The sequence below is a fragment of the Balearica regulorum genome, chromosome 23 (assembly GCF_011004875.1).
Source record: "Balearica regulorum gibbericeps isolate bBalReg1 chromosome 23, bBalReg1.pri, whole genome shotgun sequence".
NCBI lineage: Eukaryota > Metazoa > Chordata > Aves > Gruiformes > Gruidae > Balearica > Balearica regulorum.
In genome coordinates this window covers 4,104,750-4,122,533 of record NC_046206.1, presented here as the reverse complement: position 1 = coordinate 4,122,533, position 17,784 = coordinate 4,104,750, and the positions used below count along the sequence as shown (strand labels likewise).

Below are 17,784 nucleotides of genomic sequence, written 5' to 3'. Positions count from 1 at the left end.
CTAAACAACAGATTCCATACGGAATTTCAGTATGTTTTAAGTTGCGAAGCATCGCAAACTAATTTCCAGCTCTGAGTTTACGTGAGGGTTAGTTGACTACAGCCTAACTCGGCCATCTAGCATCCCTCTTTTTGAAATGAACGTGGATCTAATCAGACACTAAATCTCGCTCTACTTCTGCATGCACTTCTACAGTCAGGACTAAAGTCAGCCCCGCACAGATCCGAGTCCTCCGGATTCCGCGTTAAGTCAGTTGTGGGGTGGGGGGGAGCAGCCTGTGGTAGGACCTGGCTTTGCACGGCTTCATCCCAAGCCCGAGGAAATCATGAAGAATCTTCCTCTTTGTTTCTCTGGGCTCTGGATCTGGCCATTGCGAGGACCTGGAGGGAAAAGTTTACGTCCCCTCGTTTGAGGCTGAGTTTGTCGCGGTGCTGTACGTGACCCCCTCCCCATCCTCTGACTTTTTATCCAAGAGCTGCAGTTAGCACACGGACAAAGACGACAGGACCCACGTCCCTGAGACGTTGCTACCTGGGGGGGACCTCAGGGCTGCGGGTACGACGCGATATGCTGGGAAACAGCGCTCTAGCATCCCTTCTACCCTCGTTGTTTTGCAGAATTAACCGCTTGCGTTGCCTTCGCTAAAGATAATTCCTGCAGAATTCTCGTAAATGGCCACTTATTTGGTGATGTAAATGATCACTTTGATAATAATGTTGACACTAGAAGCTAACACCAGAGGAGAGCAGGAGGCTCCTACCATCAGCTGACTTCTTCCTGAAACTGCTAAAAGGGAAATACGGGTTTTTTCTGAAGTTATGGCCTGGATCCTCAGTTTGCATAAGCAAGGAAAACGCTGTTGATCTGCCTATACAGTGTCAATTCACACTCACAGAGAACCTGGCTCCATGCTCACAGGGTTTAAGTGTTTGGCTGTAGCTGCCACTGCACTAAATGTAAGGGAAATGCACCAAACTTTAGACCTGGCACCTGCATTAAACTGGAAAGGTATGCGCAGGCAGAGCTCGAGCCCCGTTGGCTTCGGCAGAGGGAGATACAAAGTCCAGTGACCAGGTTTTGATCAAGAGTTTGTCCTTAACTTTTTCAAATAACCCTGTTTTTGACCTTCTGGTGCCGAGCGTCATCCCGTCAGCTGCTGCTGTGCTAGAATTTGATTCCGTGCTTTGATTCTTGTATTTTTTTGGTTTTTAGCCCAACCCATAAATTGCAGTTAATGAAAATACCAGATGAACGACTTAATCTCGGCAGATTTCCAGCTTTATTCCTTAATTGGGAAGAGAGGGAAAAAATCTAGGAACTGCTACTTGCCTCCTATTCCCTAATTAAACTGTTGGGATCCGATGCAGCTCACAGTGAAGGCAAGGAAAAGACTTGCACGCACTTTACATAGATCAAGTCTAATGCTGTTTGGGGACAAAACACTCAACTGTCATTAAATACACATTAATAAGCAGCAATGGAGTGAAAGTGAAGCAGCAATTTTTTCATATTCTTAACATCTCAATTAAAAATTTAAAAGGAACATCTCTTTTTCTTCCCCCCCCATGAACCTTATCAACATGAGACTACCTAACACAAAACCCCTATGAGAAATCAAAATGCTAGAAGAAAATAAGAGTTTTCTGTGAGAGTCTTGACACCTGAAAAATCTGAGAGAAGACTACAATTGTCAAAATACTTTCCCAAGCATCCAAAAATATACTTTTTTTTTTTTTAAAGAGGAGCATATTTTAACATCTACCTTCTCAAACAGAACACTCTTTTCTATATTACTTACTATATGCAAATATCAGCTAGTACAATATTCAAATTGTGCATTCGGGTTTTGTTCCCTCTCTGTTCATGCTTCCCCCTAAATAAACTCCTTGTAATGCCGTCTAACAGCAACAGGACCTGAGCAGCCGCCACTGTTTTGTACAGGCAAGATTTGTTGTCCCAAATTACGTGTTGCTGGCCCATAGCATGAAACAAAAAAAAGTCCGGAGAATTACGCGTGCATCAGTAACCAAATTAGATTTTGGTGTGATTGTCATCTATTTAGTTTTAAACTCTTTGCGAATTTGCAGTGAGTAAGCACGGAGGAAAACAAGCCAGAAATGCTCTTCAGAATGTCTGTACACAGCCAAAAATAGTTTAAATTACAGTTAAAAACTAAAGTGACAGCAATGTAACTGCACGGGAGCAGTTTCTTCTGTCATCTCATAAGTTATCTCCCTGACTTCTCAGTATACATCCCTGGTATAATAATGCACTTATGAATGGCCTACTGTGTATTACATAGTCATAAATGTATAAATAACGGACTATCGTTATGGATCGTGACAACATACGTATTGCACAGGATGAGCTCTCTGCTGACTCAAAATCTGTACAGAATCTGGTGTACTCTTCCTGGCACGCTCAATAAAACCCAGAGACAAAGCCGAGCTAAAACCCCTGAAGATTTGTTATATCGCGGTTGCAGAGTGTTTTGCCTCGTTTAGGAAGAAGGGATCGCAGTTTATCACTCTTTAGTTGTTCTGACTGCTGAAAGTCCAGCTCGGTCATACCCTACTGAAGGTGAGACTAGTCCCACTGAAGGCTTGATGGGTTAAGGGAAACCAACGCAAAATCAAACTTTGATCTTGCTATGAATAATAAACCTTCGTTCAAAGTTGGCCAGCGTAACCTTTTGTGCCGTATAAACGTTTCAAATGAGGACACTGACACTTTCTGCAGAGGGAAAGCTGGACAGAAATGGGGTACCTAGGATGCCAGAATTTCTTTCCTGGTACTTCCGAACCTGCCTTTGACGCTATTTATGGGAATACTCAGAGTTATGGCCCAAACCAAGAAAGAACTATGCCTAAATCTCTTTCATCCCATTTAAGCACATTTTAAAGTACCTTCTCAAAGTGAGCCTACACTGATAAAGACCCGTACAAATATCTCCAGGAACTCTCTGACCCAAGGCTGATGACTTAAGATAATACTAATCTAAAAGAAATCTGCTCTGAAGCCAGTTTATATTACAAACTACCCACTGCGGTGTATTTTGCGTTCTCCTGTGAAGCAGCTGATGGTGGGATCGTGCAGGCTGTTGCACTAAGAGGACACTTCCTATGATCTCAAAGATTTTAGCTACGGGCAGAAACCCTTCTCTTACCCTTCTCCCAGAACCCTAACCCTTCCCCCACCAGATAAATAACATCTTTTATAGGCCAAACCATGTTGCTCCTAAATTTAAATGTACTGTTTTTTCAGCTCTGCTTTGTCTTTATGACAGATAACACTTAGGAATTAAGGAAAAGGAAACAAAGCATGCAGCGGAGGCTGAATTTCAGCATCTTTTTGATTTCATCGTTACCTCCTGAAGCAAGCTGCTTACTGCAGAACCTCACCAGGGCTGATGGAAAAGCTCACAAGGAACAGAAAGCCACCACTGTGTAAATGACCAGCATAAAATCTCAGTATAAAAGGGAAAACCCTTTTCCAAGGTCTTCTGAAGGGAATTTAAATGACACAAACACTTTAAGCTAGGTCTGTGCACAAGGGTGGATTTCAATAACCTAAATAAAGGGAAAAAACCCAACCATCCCACCCAACTTTCTAAATCCTTCGGGTTTGGTTGGAAAAGGCTTATTTCACCTCCGCTTAAAAGAAACTGCTCCCAGTTTCAGTGCTGTCTTTTGATGTGCAAACTTCATCTGTAACTGATGTGAAATTCAGCATTTTCTTCTGATGCGGATCAGCATCAATCAATCTTTGCATCCACGGTATGCCCAACACACCACCTAATGCAGTGCTCAAATAGAGGAGAGGAATAATCTGATGCTGCCTGCAGAGGCAACGCTGGAGTCTCATTTCCAGCTGGTGGTGGTACGCTTTATGGAAGGTGCTGAGAACTTGGGTGCTGTGCGTGAGGGGGGGGGTCTCAACACGCGCTCCTCAAAAAGCCTGCTAATGCTTTGCAAAAATAGTAGTGAAAAAAACCCCCAGCATCCTGAACGCTCGACTTTTACACAGTGCTAGTTGTTTCTGACGTGGTGCAGAAGGCAGTGAAAGTTACTGGTGTTAGCAGAGCTCCGTTCACGGTGGGAAAATCTACCCGAGCTACCGACTAAACAGAGACTCTCTGCGGTGCAAGAGCTTCGATCTGTATTTTGAATTTTTTTTCCTTCAAATCACTCCCTTTTGTATTTGCCTAGTTGTATATAAGAACTTTTGCATGACCGTGGCTATGTGAGAGATATGCTAGAACAGCTGTTTGGATGATCCACTGAACATATTATGACTATTTTTCCACTGTCAATAAACACAAGAAAGAGACATTCTCCAACGCTTAGAAAGGCCATGGGTTTTTCTTGCTCGTGTGGCTTTGCCTATTCTTGTAGTAAGGTTTCTCTCCAGTTAAAGCCTCCAGTTGGTCCGTGTGTGAGAGGGAGGATGGGGGGATCCGTAAGCTGCCAAACACCTGTGTCTCCCAGTTCTTCGCACGAACAAAACCCCAAGTATGGAATCTGTGTGAAGAGAGATGGAAATAAAGGCAATGAGCAGGGATCGAGCGGTGCAAGGAGGGAGCTCCCCTCCGGGCTGAAGTCCTGCTGTGCTACTGAAGCATTTTGCTCTCTTCTCTCTCTTTCCCTCTCCCCAAAGTCCATTTTCAAAAGATGATTGTAGGACTCAGGTGTAACAGCGAGACTTTGTGCACCATTGTGCGTGCAAAATGCTGGGAAAGACAGATTACACCCTTCTAATGTAGTTTAAATAGTGGCCAGTTCAAAACAAAGACGTCCCGTTGGCTGACGTGGTCCCAAACCCTGAAGGCCAGCACAGCTATGGAGGAGAAATACAGATGCTACTCTGGCTCAGGGGTCTTCAGATCAAATATGAGCTGTGAATATCCCAGAGAGTGTCTGCAAGGCTGGCAGTGGACAATGCCACCTCCGTAGCCAGGGCAGGAGTAAAGGAATGAAGACCCCGTGATAATTTTCAGGCCTTTTCCCTGAGCATTAAAAGCTCTTTCGAGTGAAATAAGAAAAAGAAGTGTTGTAGGGCAGAAGTGCCCTGTTAACTGTGGTTAGGGTGTTTTCGGCACTGGAGGGCACTGTGGGAGTCTCTGTGCAGTCCCGGTATCTACAAGCATTAAAGCAGAGTCACCGCAAGCCCATTTGTAGGTGGGCATCTGATCCCGCGCTATCTGTTACAGAAGTGACACGTTGAGATAAGCCTCTTAAACCAATCTGCTTTACCCTCGCGACTTCTGAAATGGATGAAACTCAGTAACAGCCAGAACCATCAGACAGGAGGAACAAAGTGTCCTCTGCCTGGTTAAGCAGATTGCAAATTTCTTTTCTCTTTGTAAAGCCAGCGAGCTTTACTTCCTTGGTGGTAATTACCTTTCGGACCATCTGTACAAAGTCCTTGGAGTTCTGCGGCGAGAGCCCTTGGAGCTGGCAGGTACAAGCCTCCAGGGAGGATGCGTGTGCCACTATCAGGATGTTATTTCCTGAAATAAAGTGAGAAACGTGGGCTGAGGAGGGAAATGAAACCGGCTTTTGGGACTGGTGCCCAAGATCGAGCAGACCGTTTAAAATGTTCAAAATGGGTTCAGTTTATCATATAATGGCACATTAAACTACGTGTATATGGGGGAAAAAAGGCATGCTTTAGTAACATATTTAGAGCATTTTTTCAATTTTGAGGATAATAGTTAACTCAGTGCTCCTTAGTTTTGAAATGGCTTTCTGAAGAAAACAAGGTTTCCAGCGAGATTTCAGCTGTCTTGTGAAGCACTTACTTTTCTCTTACCCCCACATTAATTCTGATTTAAACAAGCACTTCAATTTCAGTTGCTGGTTTTCCACAGCAATTGCTTTAGTTTTCTATTTCCAAGATCCTTTACAACCAATGTCCCACTTTGCTATCGAGGTTTGTGGGCAAACTATTAAAACAAAAGCTTAGAACGTAGAGATGGATCAGTAAAATGAAATTAGTGAAATCACCAGAACTTAGAAACTTCCTATTCTTACACTATGAATGAAAAATAGAAGCTAGAGGGGTTTATTTATTTATTTATTTCAATGTTGTATTTGGAGAAATGTTCAACAGTCTTTATGGGTAATATATTTCAAGAAGAGTAGCTCAGATAAGGATGGAAGATGACCCATCCGATGCTGGTGACAGACAGCAAGGTACAAATGGCTTGTTCATTCCTTGGAGAAACAGCTTGCATTGGGTGGGGATCCCTAAAATACTTCTGCTACTGACGTTTATGGACCTTTCTTGTAGACTGAGCATATCTGAACTCATAGTTCTGACACATACAGTTGAACCTGGAGTTTGCAATGCCTCTGGGAGAGGGATGAGAGATGCAGATATGGGGATTCATCTCCGTGAAGAGGGAAAGACTGGTGGGGAATATCAGCATTCACACCCCAGCCTGCCTTGGTTTTCATGCCCTCTGTAGCACTTACCTTTGCCTTTACATTCACTGATGATTTCTTTTGTTACTTGGTAGCTTCTACTTATGTATGTATCATAAGATTCGGAAACCACTAACTTGCTGACAGGAATATGAGGTCTGTGAGCAGAAAAACAAGTGTGGTAAATTGGGAGAAGCGATAAAGTTTTAAGTGCAAGTTATGATTCATCTGAAAGTATCTGTTTCTTTAACTCTTCTAATTCCCCAAATCCCCAGAGCTGCGTCTTGAGTCAGGACCACTATGATGATTGTTAAACTTCAAGACCGAGGTGTTTACCATTCCTGCATTAAGATATTTCAGTCAGTTGGGAAAAAATGGTAACCGCTTCCTCCGAAGCGGACCAGCTAGTGGAGGCAGCGTACTGCTCGCGTTAGTTTTGCAACGGCACGCAGCGATAACAATGCCGCTTTGTGTTCAGTTAGGCACGATGAGCAGATTTCAGGGCTCACCCCCCCACACACACACATTAAGTTAATGAGTGGCGGGAGAACAAAATCTGTACCCAGCAGGAAGGGGACGGCGGGACAAGGACGATGTGGGACAGACGGTCCCAGCAGCGTGACAAACCACCTTTGCCAGACTGAGGCCTGCTCTGCGCTGCCATGGCTTCCAGCGTACGGGCTGGGCTGACAACATCTCTGTCCGTCCGAGGAGAGCCGGCAGGTACAGGGAGAAACGTGGAGCCCACAGAAGGCAGATGCTGGCTCTCTGCGCCCCTCCTGCTTCGATGGTGAAGGGCAAACTGTAAAGCTGCATTGCTGGGAAATGCCTGGAATTAGGCGGCATCCTCCCGGGACAGGGCGTTTCAGTGAATTGCCTGGCAGGATTCTGGCCAATCTATCAGCTGGAGTAGGTTGATGTGCACAGAGAAGCAAGGGGGTAGGAAGCAGAAGGCTGTATTTTCATGCTGCGGTGCAAGGAAAAGACCTAACTTTTCCTTACGTCCAGTGAACAGATGTATCTAGAGGAATTACCCCTGTGAGAGGAGACAGAGCGCACCAGGAGGGCTGTCTCCCAGTCCCCCACCTAACCAGCTGACCACACCAAAGCAGGCTCTTTTCTTGTGCTGAGGATATTTGTTACGGTCTTCCCAGAAGGCATGTGTTTTCTGAAGCAGAGACTTCTTCTGCCAAGCGTTAGCCATGTGATTCCCTTTCAGGGATAAATACAGTGTAAGGATTTCTATTTAGATAGCCTCAGAGTGTTGGAATTTTAGCTGCGGACCAAAAGGATGCAACACAAGTAATTTACGGCATAATTAAGTATGAAAAAAATCAGGGTTTTTTTCCTTGAAATTTTCTCTCGTTTTTAATGTTTCAGCTGCTTATTCCACTTGAGTGTTCTTAAACACACGGGTGCAGTGGGACACCGGGAAACACCAGCGTTTCTGGTGATACCATAAACCACAAAAGCCCAGCCACAAAATATTTGTTACCAAGCCTATGTAGGTGGAATTCCTGTGTATGTATACTATGTGTGTATTATAAATGTTTTGTTTTTAACCGAGATTGCTCAGCTGGTGATCAGGCTTACAGCAACATAGAAAGGTCTTGTCTCTGCAAGAAGTCATAGCGATACAGATATTTCAGCAGTAGAGGTGTGGTGAAGGACTGGAACCGCGTGACCTTTCTGGAGTTTCCTTCTTTGTGGGTGCTCTTTGAGTCTGACTTGTATAAATGAATCATAAATTTGAGAGTAGGATGCCCGAACAGATCATCTAGTCTGTTCTTTGCCACGTGACTATTTCTGCTGGGTTTTATTTAGCCTTTCTCTCTGCAGCTTACAGTAAAAAGCATTTGTGTGTTAGGCTGGAGGGCAGCACGGCTGCGATGCTTCACGGGGCAGTCAGAGGAGAGGTCTGGAGGGCAACTCAAAGACTCAGGCTGCAGGTTGGTCCCAGCAGCCCCGCAGTGTTTGTTGGCAATGATATTGGGAAGGCGGAGGTATGGCCGTGTGGCTGGGTAAAAGGAAAGGAGCAGAGGCTGGCAGCAAGGGCGTGAGTTTGGGATACGGAGCCTGCCCGGGCACCAGGACTGGTCTGCGCGGCCGCGGGGTGGCTGGCAAAAGTGCTGAGCTGGGGGAAGGTCAGCTCTGCGCTTTTGGGGCGGCTCTGGCAGGGCCCCTGAAAGCCAGGCGAATTATCTTTGCATTTCCCTTTTCTGCAAAGCAGGAGGAACGATCAGCAGTGCTTATCCATTTGTCATTCAAATGGTTTTTTTAACCAGATGTTTACTTTGTTTGCTTTCACCAACTGTTTTTGGGTTGAATAACATGAAAACCTGAGTCAGAAACCTGTGATTTTTTCCAATAGAAACGTTTCAGATGTAACTGCCGAGAAGTGATAAATGCTTAGGGTTTAGCTCTTTGATAGAAAACCTCTGAATTTTGATGTCACAGGAGACCCTGAATTCCTGACAGATGTAAACATGTTCCCCAGGGTGTTGCAAAATTTACAATTAAGATCTATCGCCATGCTGATCTTAATAGAGAGACAGACAAGCTTTTTCCTCTGGGGAAGGGCAGGGCAGGTGTGGATGAGCCCAGGATCCAGTTCAGTCTATGAACATGATGGTCAGGGAACTGAGTCAGCAAATCTAGTTCTGCTAGCTGAGCCCAAACTCCTAAGTTTTAGGAAAAGGGTTAAAACAAACAAAAATACTTGGAGGGTTTCCTGGACACCTGAAAGATGCACACGATGGAAGGAGTAAGGGGAACAGGACCTCCATGATCAGCAATATAGCTGGATCTTGCCAGTGATCTGTGAAATTTGTTTTATAATAAGCCATTCTCAGATCGTGTTCAAGACAGCAGCCTCAAGCCTGCTCCAAGTTTATTCTGGGAGCCTCAGCAGCTCTTCCAGTCACTGCCTAAATGAAAAAACTCAGCAGAGTGTCACTCTTTGAAAACAAAGCCAAAAAGCAATCCAAGACCCTCTCACCCCCGCTGTCCACTACCTGTAGGTTGTATCAACGCTTAGAGTAGCTGCAGCTAAATCCATAGGGGGTATCCAGGCCGGTAGTGTGTTCCCAGAGACCCACTTGGTCCATTCAAACAAGCCCGGCTCTATTCGAATTTTCAGGTTGTTCTCCTGTTGCATACCTGAGAAAGGGAGAAAAGAGGCCAGGTATCAGTGAAAGTAGCTGGGGAGGAAGGCAGCAAGGCTTTGCAGCTTTAATACTGCAGTTTGATTGTAAATTTTTTTTTTTTTTCTCTCTAAGTAGTCAGTTGATTAATAGTAGGTACGAAAGATGAAGTATTTAATATATGTACTTGGAATACGATATGGCAGGGAATGTAAACCTCTGGCCGACAGCTACATGCCATACACATACCTAGGCATGACTGTATTTTGGAGCTGGTTTTTGACTGTTTCCAATGCCAGGGCAACTCATGCCTCTAGCACTATTTCCCTTCCCCGTTTCTGCAGTACTTTATTCTTACTGGGGGCAGCGATCGCTGTAGGAGCACGCAGCAACACGCAGCTGCAGGAGCCTTAGCAGGCAAGGGCGCAGGGCGTGCTGAGCTGGACGTGTCCACCCATCCCGAATGCACATCTGGCTTCTGCAACCCAACCCTGACCGGCAGCTGGTGTTAGGGCCAGCACGCCGCTTGCCTAAGCACTTGTCACACCATGCAATTAGAAAAGGGCTCCTTACGGACAGCGTTCCACTTACGGGAAGCAAACTCCCATGGAAATAATCCTCACCGCAAATTACCATTTACTCGGGTCTCCCATTCCAGGCTCTCTTTTATCTGGTTGGCAGTGTTTCTCCCCAAAAATGAGGAGAATGCAGCCCTTCCTGCCCGTTGGGTTCTTACCTTTCAGGATATTGTGTGCTGTCTGTACACACCGTAGGGATGGGGAGCTGTAGATGTAGTCTACGATGGTGTTGGTTTCCAGCAAGGCTTCACCTGCAAGCAAGTTGCAACACCCACGAATCAAACCAGACAAATGGCATTGTAACAGCGACAGCAGCGTGCAGGCTCTCTGCCACCCAGCGAGGACCTAAAGCAGCGTCCCAGCTGCACTGCCTGTGTTTTGGGAAATATGTACGCTCCTCGTATTTTATTTCAGTGGTGTGTTGGGTGCTGTGATGTGCACAGCTGTGGAACCGGGATACATTTTCCTGTGAGTGTTGCTCCACGTGCATCTAGGTACTTAGCCAGTATGCAAAGAAATCGCAGCAGCTTTTGCTCAGTTTCTGCTTCTCTTAGATTCAGCCAAAAAGCAAACTGTGTGCTAAGAAAAATTGTAGAGAGCTTGAATTTAATTTAATTTCATTTATAAGCTGTAAATCAGAATGATTCAACTTTACTCAAACCCAACGTAATTCAATTGGCTCGATTCTTCGCTAGTATAAATTACCATTTCATTACACAGGTGGAAGATCACTGAAAATGAGATAAGAATCAACTCCACTATTAGGGTTATTAATATTCTTGCAGTGCCTAAGGGAACCAAATGAGAACGGGAATCTGTTCAGCGTTGCACAGACTTGTAGTAAGGAAGAGTTGTATTTTTGTCATATTTGAAGAGGCAGGACAAAGAAGTGGGAGCAAGAAGGGGTTATTAACCTTGACTTCGTATGTTTAATGACGGCTGTAACCATGTCAAACCGATCTATAAATCTCTTGAGAGAAGTGGGGTAATTTAGAAGGAGTGGCACATCTAACAGCCCTCCGTCACGGGGAAGCTGCTCATTTGCTTTAGTCATCAGAGGAATTACGGCTCCGGCAATCGTCAAGGTCGAGTCTGTGCCGCTGCAGCGGGGAGCGGTTGCCTGCAGATGGCTGGCATGCTGCAGCCGCGCTGGCAGGTTGATGGCGTCTGGGTCACGTATGCAGTTGCGTGCTCGGACCCATTTAATGATACCAGCAAAGCGTGCTGTGATTGCTCCCAGATTCGCCTTCTGTTACGTGCATATTGCGAACCCTGATGCCATGTGGCTGGGAGTCTGAGCATCCTGCTGTTGTACGGTGATTTATTTTTGCTTAAAAAGCAAGTATAATTTTAGCTGCCCTAGTTTGAATGTGACCAACACGAAGTACTCTAAAGGATTTGAGAAAATGCTAAGTAATAGTCTCTGAAGATGTCTTTAAGGGGCTGGGCTCCCCTAATCACAGTGCTCCTTGACTACCAAATAATTTTCTGTCTATACACAAACCAATAGGCTCAGAAGTCAGGGACAAGGATGGGGTGGGGGGGGGAAGGGTGTGGGAGAACACTGGAAATTATTTGGACTGTGGTTTTGCCACATAAACATACAGCCAGACAGGCTGATAAAAATATATTGGTGTAGCAAACTGCAGATCAAAAATTAAGATTGTCAAAATCAAGGAAAAAAACATATTTTGCACGAGGTGATGTTCACACCGCTGCGTTTCTCACCATCATTGCTAATGACAGCATCTTCCAGTGCAGCACGCTTACAGGGCAGTAACGAACGCTCTGCAATCGCGCTGCTAACGGCTCTGATTTCATACCACGTCCTAGATTTTGTGCTTTGTCTTTTCTTCAGCTGCAGCAGCTGAAGGAGACAAGGTTTCCTTTGAAAGAGAGGGCTTGCCGGCGAAGGGACTTTGCAAAGGTTCTTCAACCACCTAAATGCCGTCAGTTCAGGGCACCCGATTCATTTTTTTTTTTCCTGCCTTGCACTTTCTCTGGCTGGGTGCGTGGGAGGAAGATAGCAAAGCAAAGGCAAAGCTCTTGTCTGCTGAGGACAACTTACCGACAAGCCTTGCCTGCGTACAGCCCAGCACGGTGATTGGCGCATCTTTCTCATAATCCCTGAAACCGCCGCTTCTTTGAGGTAAGCTGTGAGGCATATTCAGGTTACTACGCATATACCTTCCTGTGAGGGAAAGGTTAGGAGCAGTTGTTGGAATTATTCCATCAGAGAGCATCACGCCTGTTTCTACCTTCTTTCACCCCAATGTCCGCACCTTGCAGGCGCTGGCTAGACCTTGGCTGTCAAGCAGTTTTTCCCATGTAAAGCTATCAGGAATCTGAGAAAATTAAGTACCAGTGCGAAATTAGCAGAGAATGTTGCTAATGTTTTTAAAGTTATCTTTAGGATAGATTTAATGCCTCAAAAGAAAATAATTTCCATCCCACAACAAATGAAACCTCAAATGTTACACTTTTACAGGAGGCTAAAAAGTCAGAGCTCTTCAAACGCAATTTAGAAAGAAGGTAGTTGTAAAATCACCCTTTTTTCCAACGCTTTTGGCTAAAAGATAATGGTCTTTTTTGAATCGAAGAAAGATTTTGATAAATTTCTGATCAGCTCTGATGCTAACAGAGCCTGAAGTCAGAGCCTGTTAACTACAGTTTGAAACTCAAGCACATGACTGGGTTGCAAACTCCAGTTTATGCCCCAAAAGGCACTCTGAACTGTACCTTCAGTGGTGTTACTTCCTGAGAAGTAACTGGGAGCCAAATGTGCAAAAAAGGCTTATCCTGCTTGTAGTGGATGTTTGCACTGGACGCTGACTACCAACATCATGACTTCGTTTCCACGTGAAAATGCTCTTTGGTGATGTTGCTTTGATGGAACCTTTTCTTGCAGTAGTTTCCCAAATATTAGCAAATACAATATTTACTCCCTGGCTTGTGTTTCTGCTTCTGACTGCATCCCTACTGTGCTCAAAGCAATGATTTGTGTTAAGAAACCACAGCTTTCATCTAAGCTTTGCCCCAGGCAGTTGCCACTCTCCTTCCTTCATCCAACCCTAGAGCCTGAGAGACCCACGGGAGCTGACTCACCTTTGGCATCAAAACACTGTGACAACCAGTACTTTCCAAAAACCACATCCATCCTTTCCCCATGTCTGCAGACAAACAGGCAGCGTTTCTGAGGCCCGGGCTGGCTGGTTAGTCTCAGGGGCTGGAAGAAAAATTACAGGACGTTTGACCTTCGTGAAAGCGCGAGGGTTTTTTCTGAGATCTGGTTTACGAACGCGAGTCAGGACCAGGCACCTCTTGCTTTACCCTCGTGCAAATGCAGGTACAGGAAACTCTTCTGAAGTTGGTAAATTTATGCTGGTATAAAACTGCTACAGTGAGCAGAGGATGGGGCCCTGCCGCCCCATGCTAACAGCAGGTTTGGGGACAGCGATGTCTTCTGTGCCTGTGGTTAATCATGTTGTTCAAAGGCTCATAGAGAACTTTTTAACTTGTAACTTCTGATGCAGGCAGTCAAAGGAGACCAGAGGATAAGTTGTTGGGGAACACCCAGTTGCTGGAAACTCGCCACTAAACCTGTGTGTTATTTATACGTGTGTGTGGGTCCCTACCTGCACGTTCTGGCAGATGATAGTGAGTGGCCCCGCATCCCCGGGTCCTTGGTCTTCCTGCTGTCTTCTTTCCAGAGCTCCGTCAGTGAAGGCTTGAAGGGACGGGGAAGATGTAGTATTCAGAATTGAGTAGGACCTGCCAAAAATAGAAAGATGTTGGCTTTGGGAATGCTTCGGACTTTGTGTACTCAGGCTGTAGTAAGGACATTTCTGAGGTATTCAGGAACTGATGATAATTCCTGTTGTCATGTTATTACATTATTATTGTGTTTTAGTGCTGCCTAGAGAGCACCATGCTAGGTGATGTACTCACATGAAAAGACAAACCCCATCTCAACAGGCTTTCTGTTTCCTTAGAAACGGTTTCACAGAACAACATTTCCCAAACTTTGGTCTGCGAGGCTCTGTCAGCCCTCAAATATTCTCATGGAAAATGCCAAGACCTTCCTCACTAACATCATCTGGGGACCAGCTGCACATTACTTACCATGGTCTTGTGGACCAAAGTTTGGAAACTAATGGCTACAGAGAGTTTTCACTCACCTTTGTAGCGTGAGCTATGGCTTCAGTAGAAAGCTGGAGCAGTTTTCAGGGTTCCTGCTCACAAAATAGCTTGTATCCCCTGGTTAGGGACATGGCATATTCAACCTGGGTTGTTGTTTCTACATTTTTCGGTGCTGTCTGTTCCATTTCCCATCTACATTGGGAATTTATTCTCACCAGTGCTTTCTGTTAAGTCTAGCCAAAGGGATATAATAGATCCCATTCTCCCTCAAGGGGCTTATCTAATGATGGTCCCTCTGAATAAAGCTCTCATGCCCAGATGTTCAAGGACTTTGACCAAGACCCTTGGGAGCAAACTCTGACAGGCAATTACAGAAGCTGCAGTGACCCTCTGCTGATTAGGTTACATTGTATGGGTTACGTTTGCTTAGTCATTAAAAAAAATGTTGTCAGATAATGTATACGGTCATTTACTTTGACAGAAATACTTGCCGTTGCTTGCACTTTTCAGTGCCTTAAGTATGTCAGAATATGCTTCCTGACTAGCACCTAGTTAGGATAAAATCTCAGAGGGGTTTCATAGCTGTTAAAATAACACCAAGTGCCTCTACCAATGGAACAAAAATTAGGTCATCTGCATTTTTGTAAAGAACTGATCTTCTGCGAGATCATGTGATTTGCGCCAGTTTAAAGAAGAAAAAAAATACCACGCTGTTGGTCCTGATGTCAGACCCTTATCAGGTGGAATTAGGGTGCAAGGATGAGACTGTCGCACTGGCTTACTCGGTCTGGTGAAGATGCCATGCAGAGAAGCGCCGGTGGGGAAGGGGAGCAGGAGGTGGGAACCAGCTGTGCTGGGGACAGCATTATTGATCCCTGTCCAACAGCGTGAGGCAGCAGCCTTGCAGCAGCCACCATGGGCACAGCCCTTTGGCAGCAGATAACCTCTCCAGCCTCCTGCTCTTACTCTTTCTGACTTGACCTTCTAGCCCTATCAATTTCATAACTATTTATTTTATTCTTGGTGAGTTCCCAGTAAGGGCTGAGCTTGCTCCAAGGAGCTGTTCCTCTCACTGCCCAAATGCAGATAGAGCATCAGAGGTCAGGGCAGCAAATAACTCTCGAGTTATGCACAGTACAACTCTGAGGTGTGACAGGGGTGGTGGATCTTGAAAAGGAGTTAAAGGTAGGCAGGACAGCTTTGTGGATAAGCTGAGGGAAATATTACCAGGTGCTGGGGTGAGAAATCATGTCTAACCCTCCTCCTCAGAATATATGCATGTGATATATTGCAGGCAGGAGTACAGTTGGAGCACGCAGCTGGCAAGATAAGGCCAACCCTGATCCAAAAGCTGCCTGAGTGCATTAGTGCGTGCCAAGCCCGGGGTGGCTAAGCCCTGAGCAGGAAGCATGAACAGACATTTATCACTGTATTAAGTGGTCAGCTTGGGGTGCGAGTGCAGCTAGCACAGATACATCCTCACCGACCTGAAAACTTGAATATCTCAGTATGAGAAGAATTAGCTAGGACCTATCTCTATTGCTGTACAAAGTGGATGTTGAGCCTGAGGTCTCTGTCCTTACTTCTGTGTGGCAGCTTCCAACCCCTCATCCCATCTCAGCCCTTTCCTGCTTTGCCCATTTGGCAGTCTTTTAAGGATGCTGGCCTGCAGTATACTAAGGATTTGTTTGATTACCCCTCTTCCCTTCACCCCCAGGAGCTGCTGCACAATTTCTGAGACTTTCTTTCTCTCTAAGCCCTTATTAAAAGGCCATGGATGCTGAACTATCTATTTATAGATGCTAGAATTCACTGCAAATAATGATGAGGCAAAGGCATGCTATCTTGCTGTGTCTGGAGGAGAGCCACCAGTCTGACTTCAGTGGTATCTCCTTGATGTTGCTGGAAAACAGAAACCGCTGAAGCTATTTCAGCTTAGCCATCTTCTAAGCATAGGTCATTGTTTGGAAGCTTTTCCCAAAAGCTTGTGGTTCCTCTGCTTGGCAAGCAGAGACTGAAGGCAGACAACATCATCTGCTGTCTTCTGGATGGTGCCTTGCCTTCACTGCTCTATCAGTGGTACTGCTGTGTCCCTGGAGGCAATGTCCCCCCAGACAGGAAAGGCCCCTTGAAGAATGGAGATGCTTGCAGCAGAGGATGGAGAAAGGATCTCTGTGATGGCACAACAGCGCTGGTCCTCAGCTCTGTGTAGGAAAATACTCTTCTGCCACGTCACTCATCATTATCCAGAGAGAGGGATCCCTGGGGAAAATGAACCAGCCATTGTTGCAGAGTGGAAAAAAACCTACTGAGGCCCAAATATAGCTTGAAAAATTAGGGCTGCTTTTCCTCTCCCTGATACTTGTGCCAAGTCTGATTTCCCAGGCTTATTAAAAGGGTCAAGGAATAGCTTTGGCATCTCACGAGGAGCTGAAATAGACTGCGGTGTAATATCTACAGCGCTTCTATCCATTTTGGGGCAGAGGAGGTGACTATTTCTGGCTTTGCTGGTAATGGAAAAGCAGTGCGGGGAACCATCACAAGTTTTAGCTTTTGAGCGGTGCTGGGTCCACAGATACAAAGATAGCATGCTCACTTCTGCCATATACCTTTACATGCATGTGTGAAGGGCCCTATGTCTTGAACGCTTGGTTTTTGTGGCTTCTGTGGGGCAAGTAAATTCTTGTATCTTTGCTGGGCTTCCCACTTCCTCTGGGCTCCGTGTGCTGGGGGTGGGGAGTTTCTTCTTTTGACTTGGTAGCCCACTAATCTTCAGGCACAAAAGGCAACTTAGAAAATACCCGGAAAAGCAATTTGCTGGGGAGGTCTTAAGGTGGACATATATATATACACCTTTAATACTGGCTCTGTAGCTTGGATTCATCCCAAGTAGTTTCAGCTCACCAGTAGCTTCTGCTGCTACCAGGAGAGGATTTCCACCTTGATACCATAGAGGGAGAAAAGTATTTTGTTTTTAACATACCTATGGGCAGGTCCTCTCCTAGGCTCAGTCAGAACAGATCTCCTGACATTGATGCAAGCACAACCAGTTCCTCCCCTAAAAAGAGTCCAGTGCTTGTTTCAGAAAGGTGGTTTTTCACTCGTATACCCTTACTGAGGGGATGGCAAGAATGGGTTACACAGACTTAGGATCTGTCTTGCATTGTGTGGGATGCTGAAGCAGTTTATCTTCCAAGTATTTTCCAACCTATAGCACTGATCAGAGACCAAATGTTTCTCCTCACTGTTACCAGCAGGTCCAGTCCTTGGCATAAGAAGAAATCATGCAGGGATGTGCCACAGCCAGCAAATAAATATAGTTTAGGTGTACGGAAAATCCTTGGGGCTTGCAGAATAGAAGTGATACCATTCCTATTTTTAGTAGACAGGGAAAGGATTCAGACCTGGAGTCTCTCAAGACACAACCTGGTTTCATGGGCAGAAACTCTGCCCTGAAGGCAAAGCCTGCTCTCCCCTATTAAATAGTTCATCAAGCTT

At 45.4% G+C, this 17,784-nt stretch overlaps 1 protein-coding gene across 1 annotated transcript in view; it reads right to left on the bottom strand.

Moving 5' to 3' along the window:
• Positions 1-779: 779 nt before the first annotated feature.
• The window catches only part of UBASH3B (ubiquitin associated and SH3 domain containing B), a 74,425-nt gene continuing 57,420 nt past the window's right edge, over positions 780-17,784 (bottom strand). Inside the window, exons 7-14 of the mRNA XM_075774628.1 lie at positions 13,782-13,917; positions 13,252-13,372; positions 12,215-12,337; positions 10,305-10,397; positions 9,440-9,584; positions 6,477-6,583; positions 5,400-5,509; positions 780-4,520 (exon numbers count right to left, since the gene is read on the bottom strand). Coding sequence (XP_075630743.1) covers positions 4,383-4,520; positions 5,400-5,509; positions 6,477-6,583; positions 9,440-9,584; positions 10,305-10,397; positions 12,215-12,337; positions 13,252-13,372; positions 13,782-13,917 — 973 coding nt within the window. The 3' untranslated portion in view covers positions 780-4,382. The remainder of the gene's footprint in view (positions 4,521-5,399; positions 5,510-6,476; positions 6,584-9,439; positions 9,585-10,304; positions 10,398-12,214; positions 12,338-13,251; positions 13,373-13,781; positions 13,918-17,784) is intronic.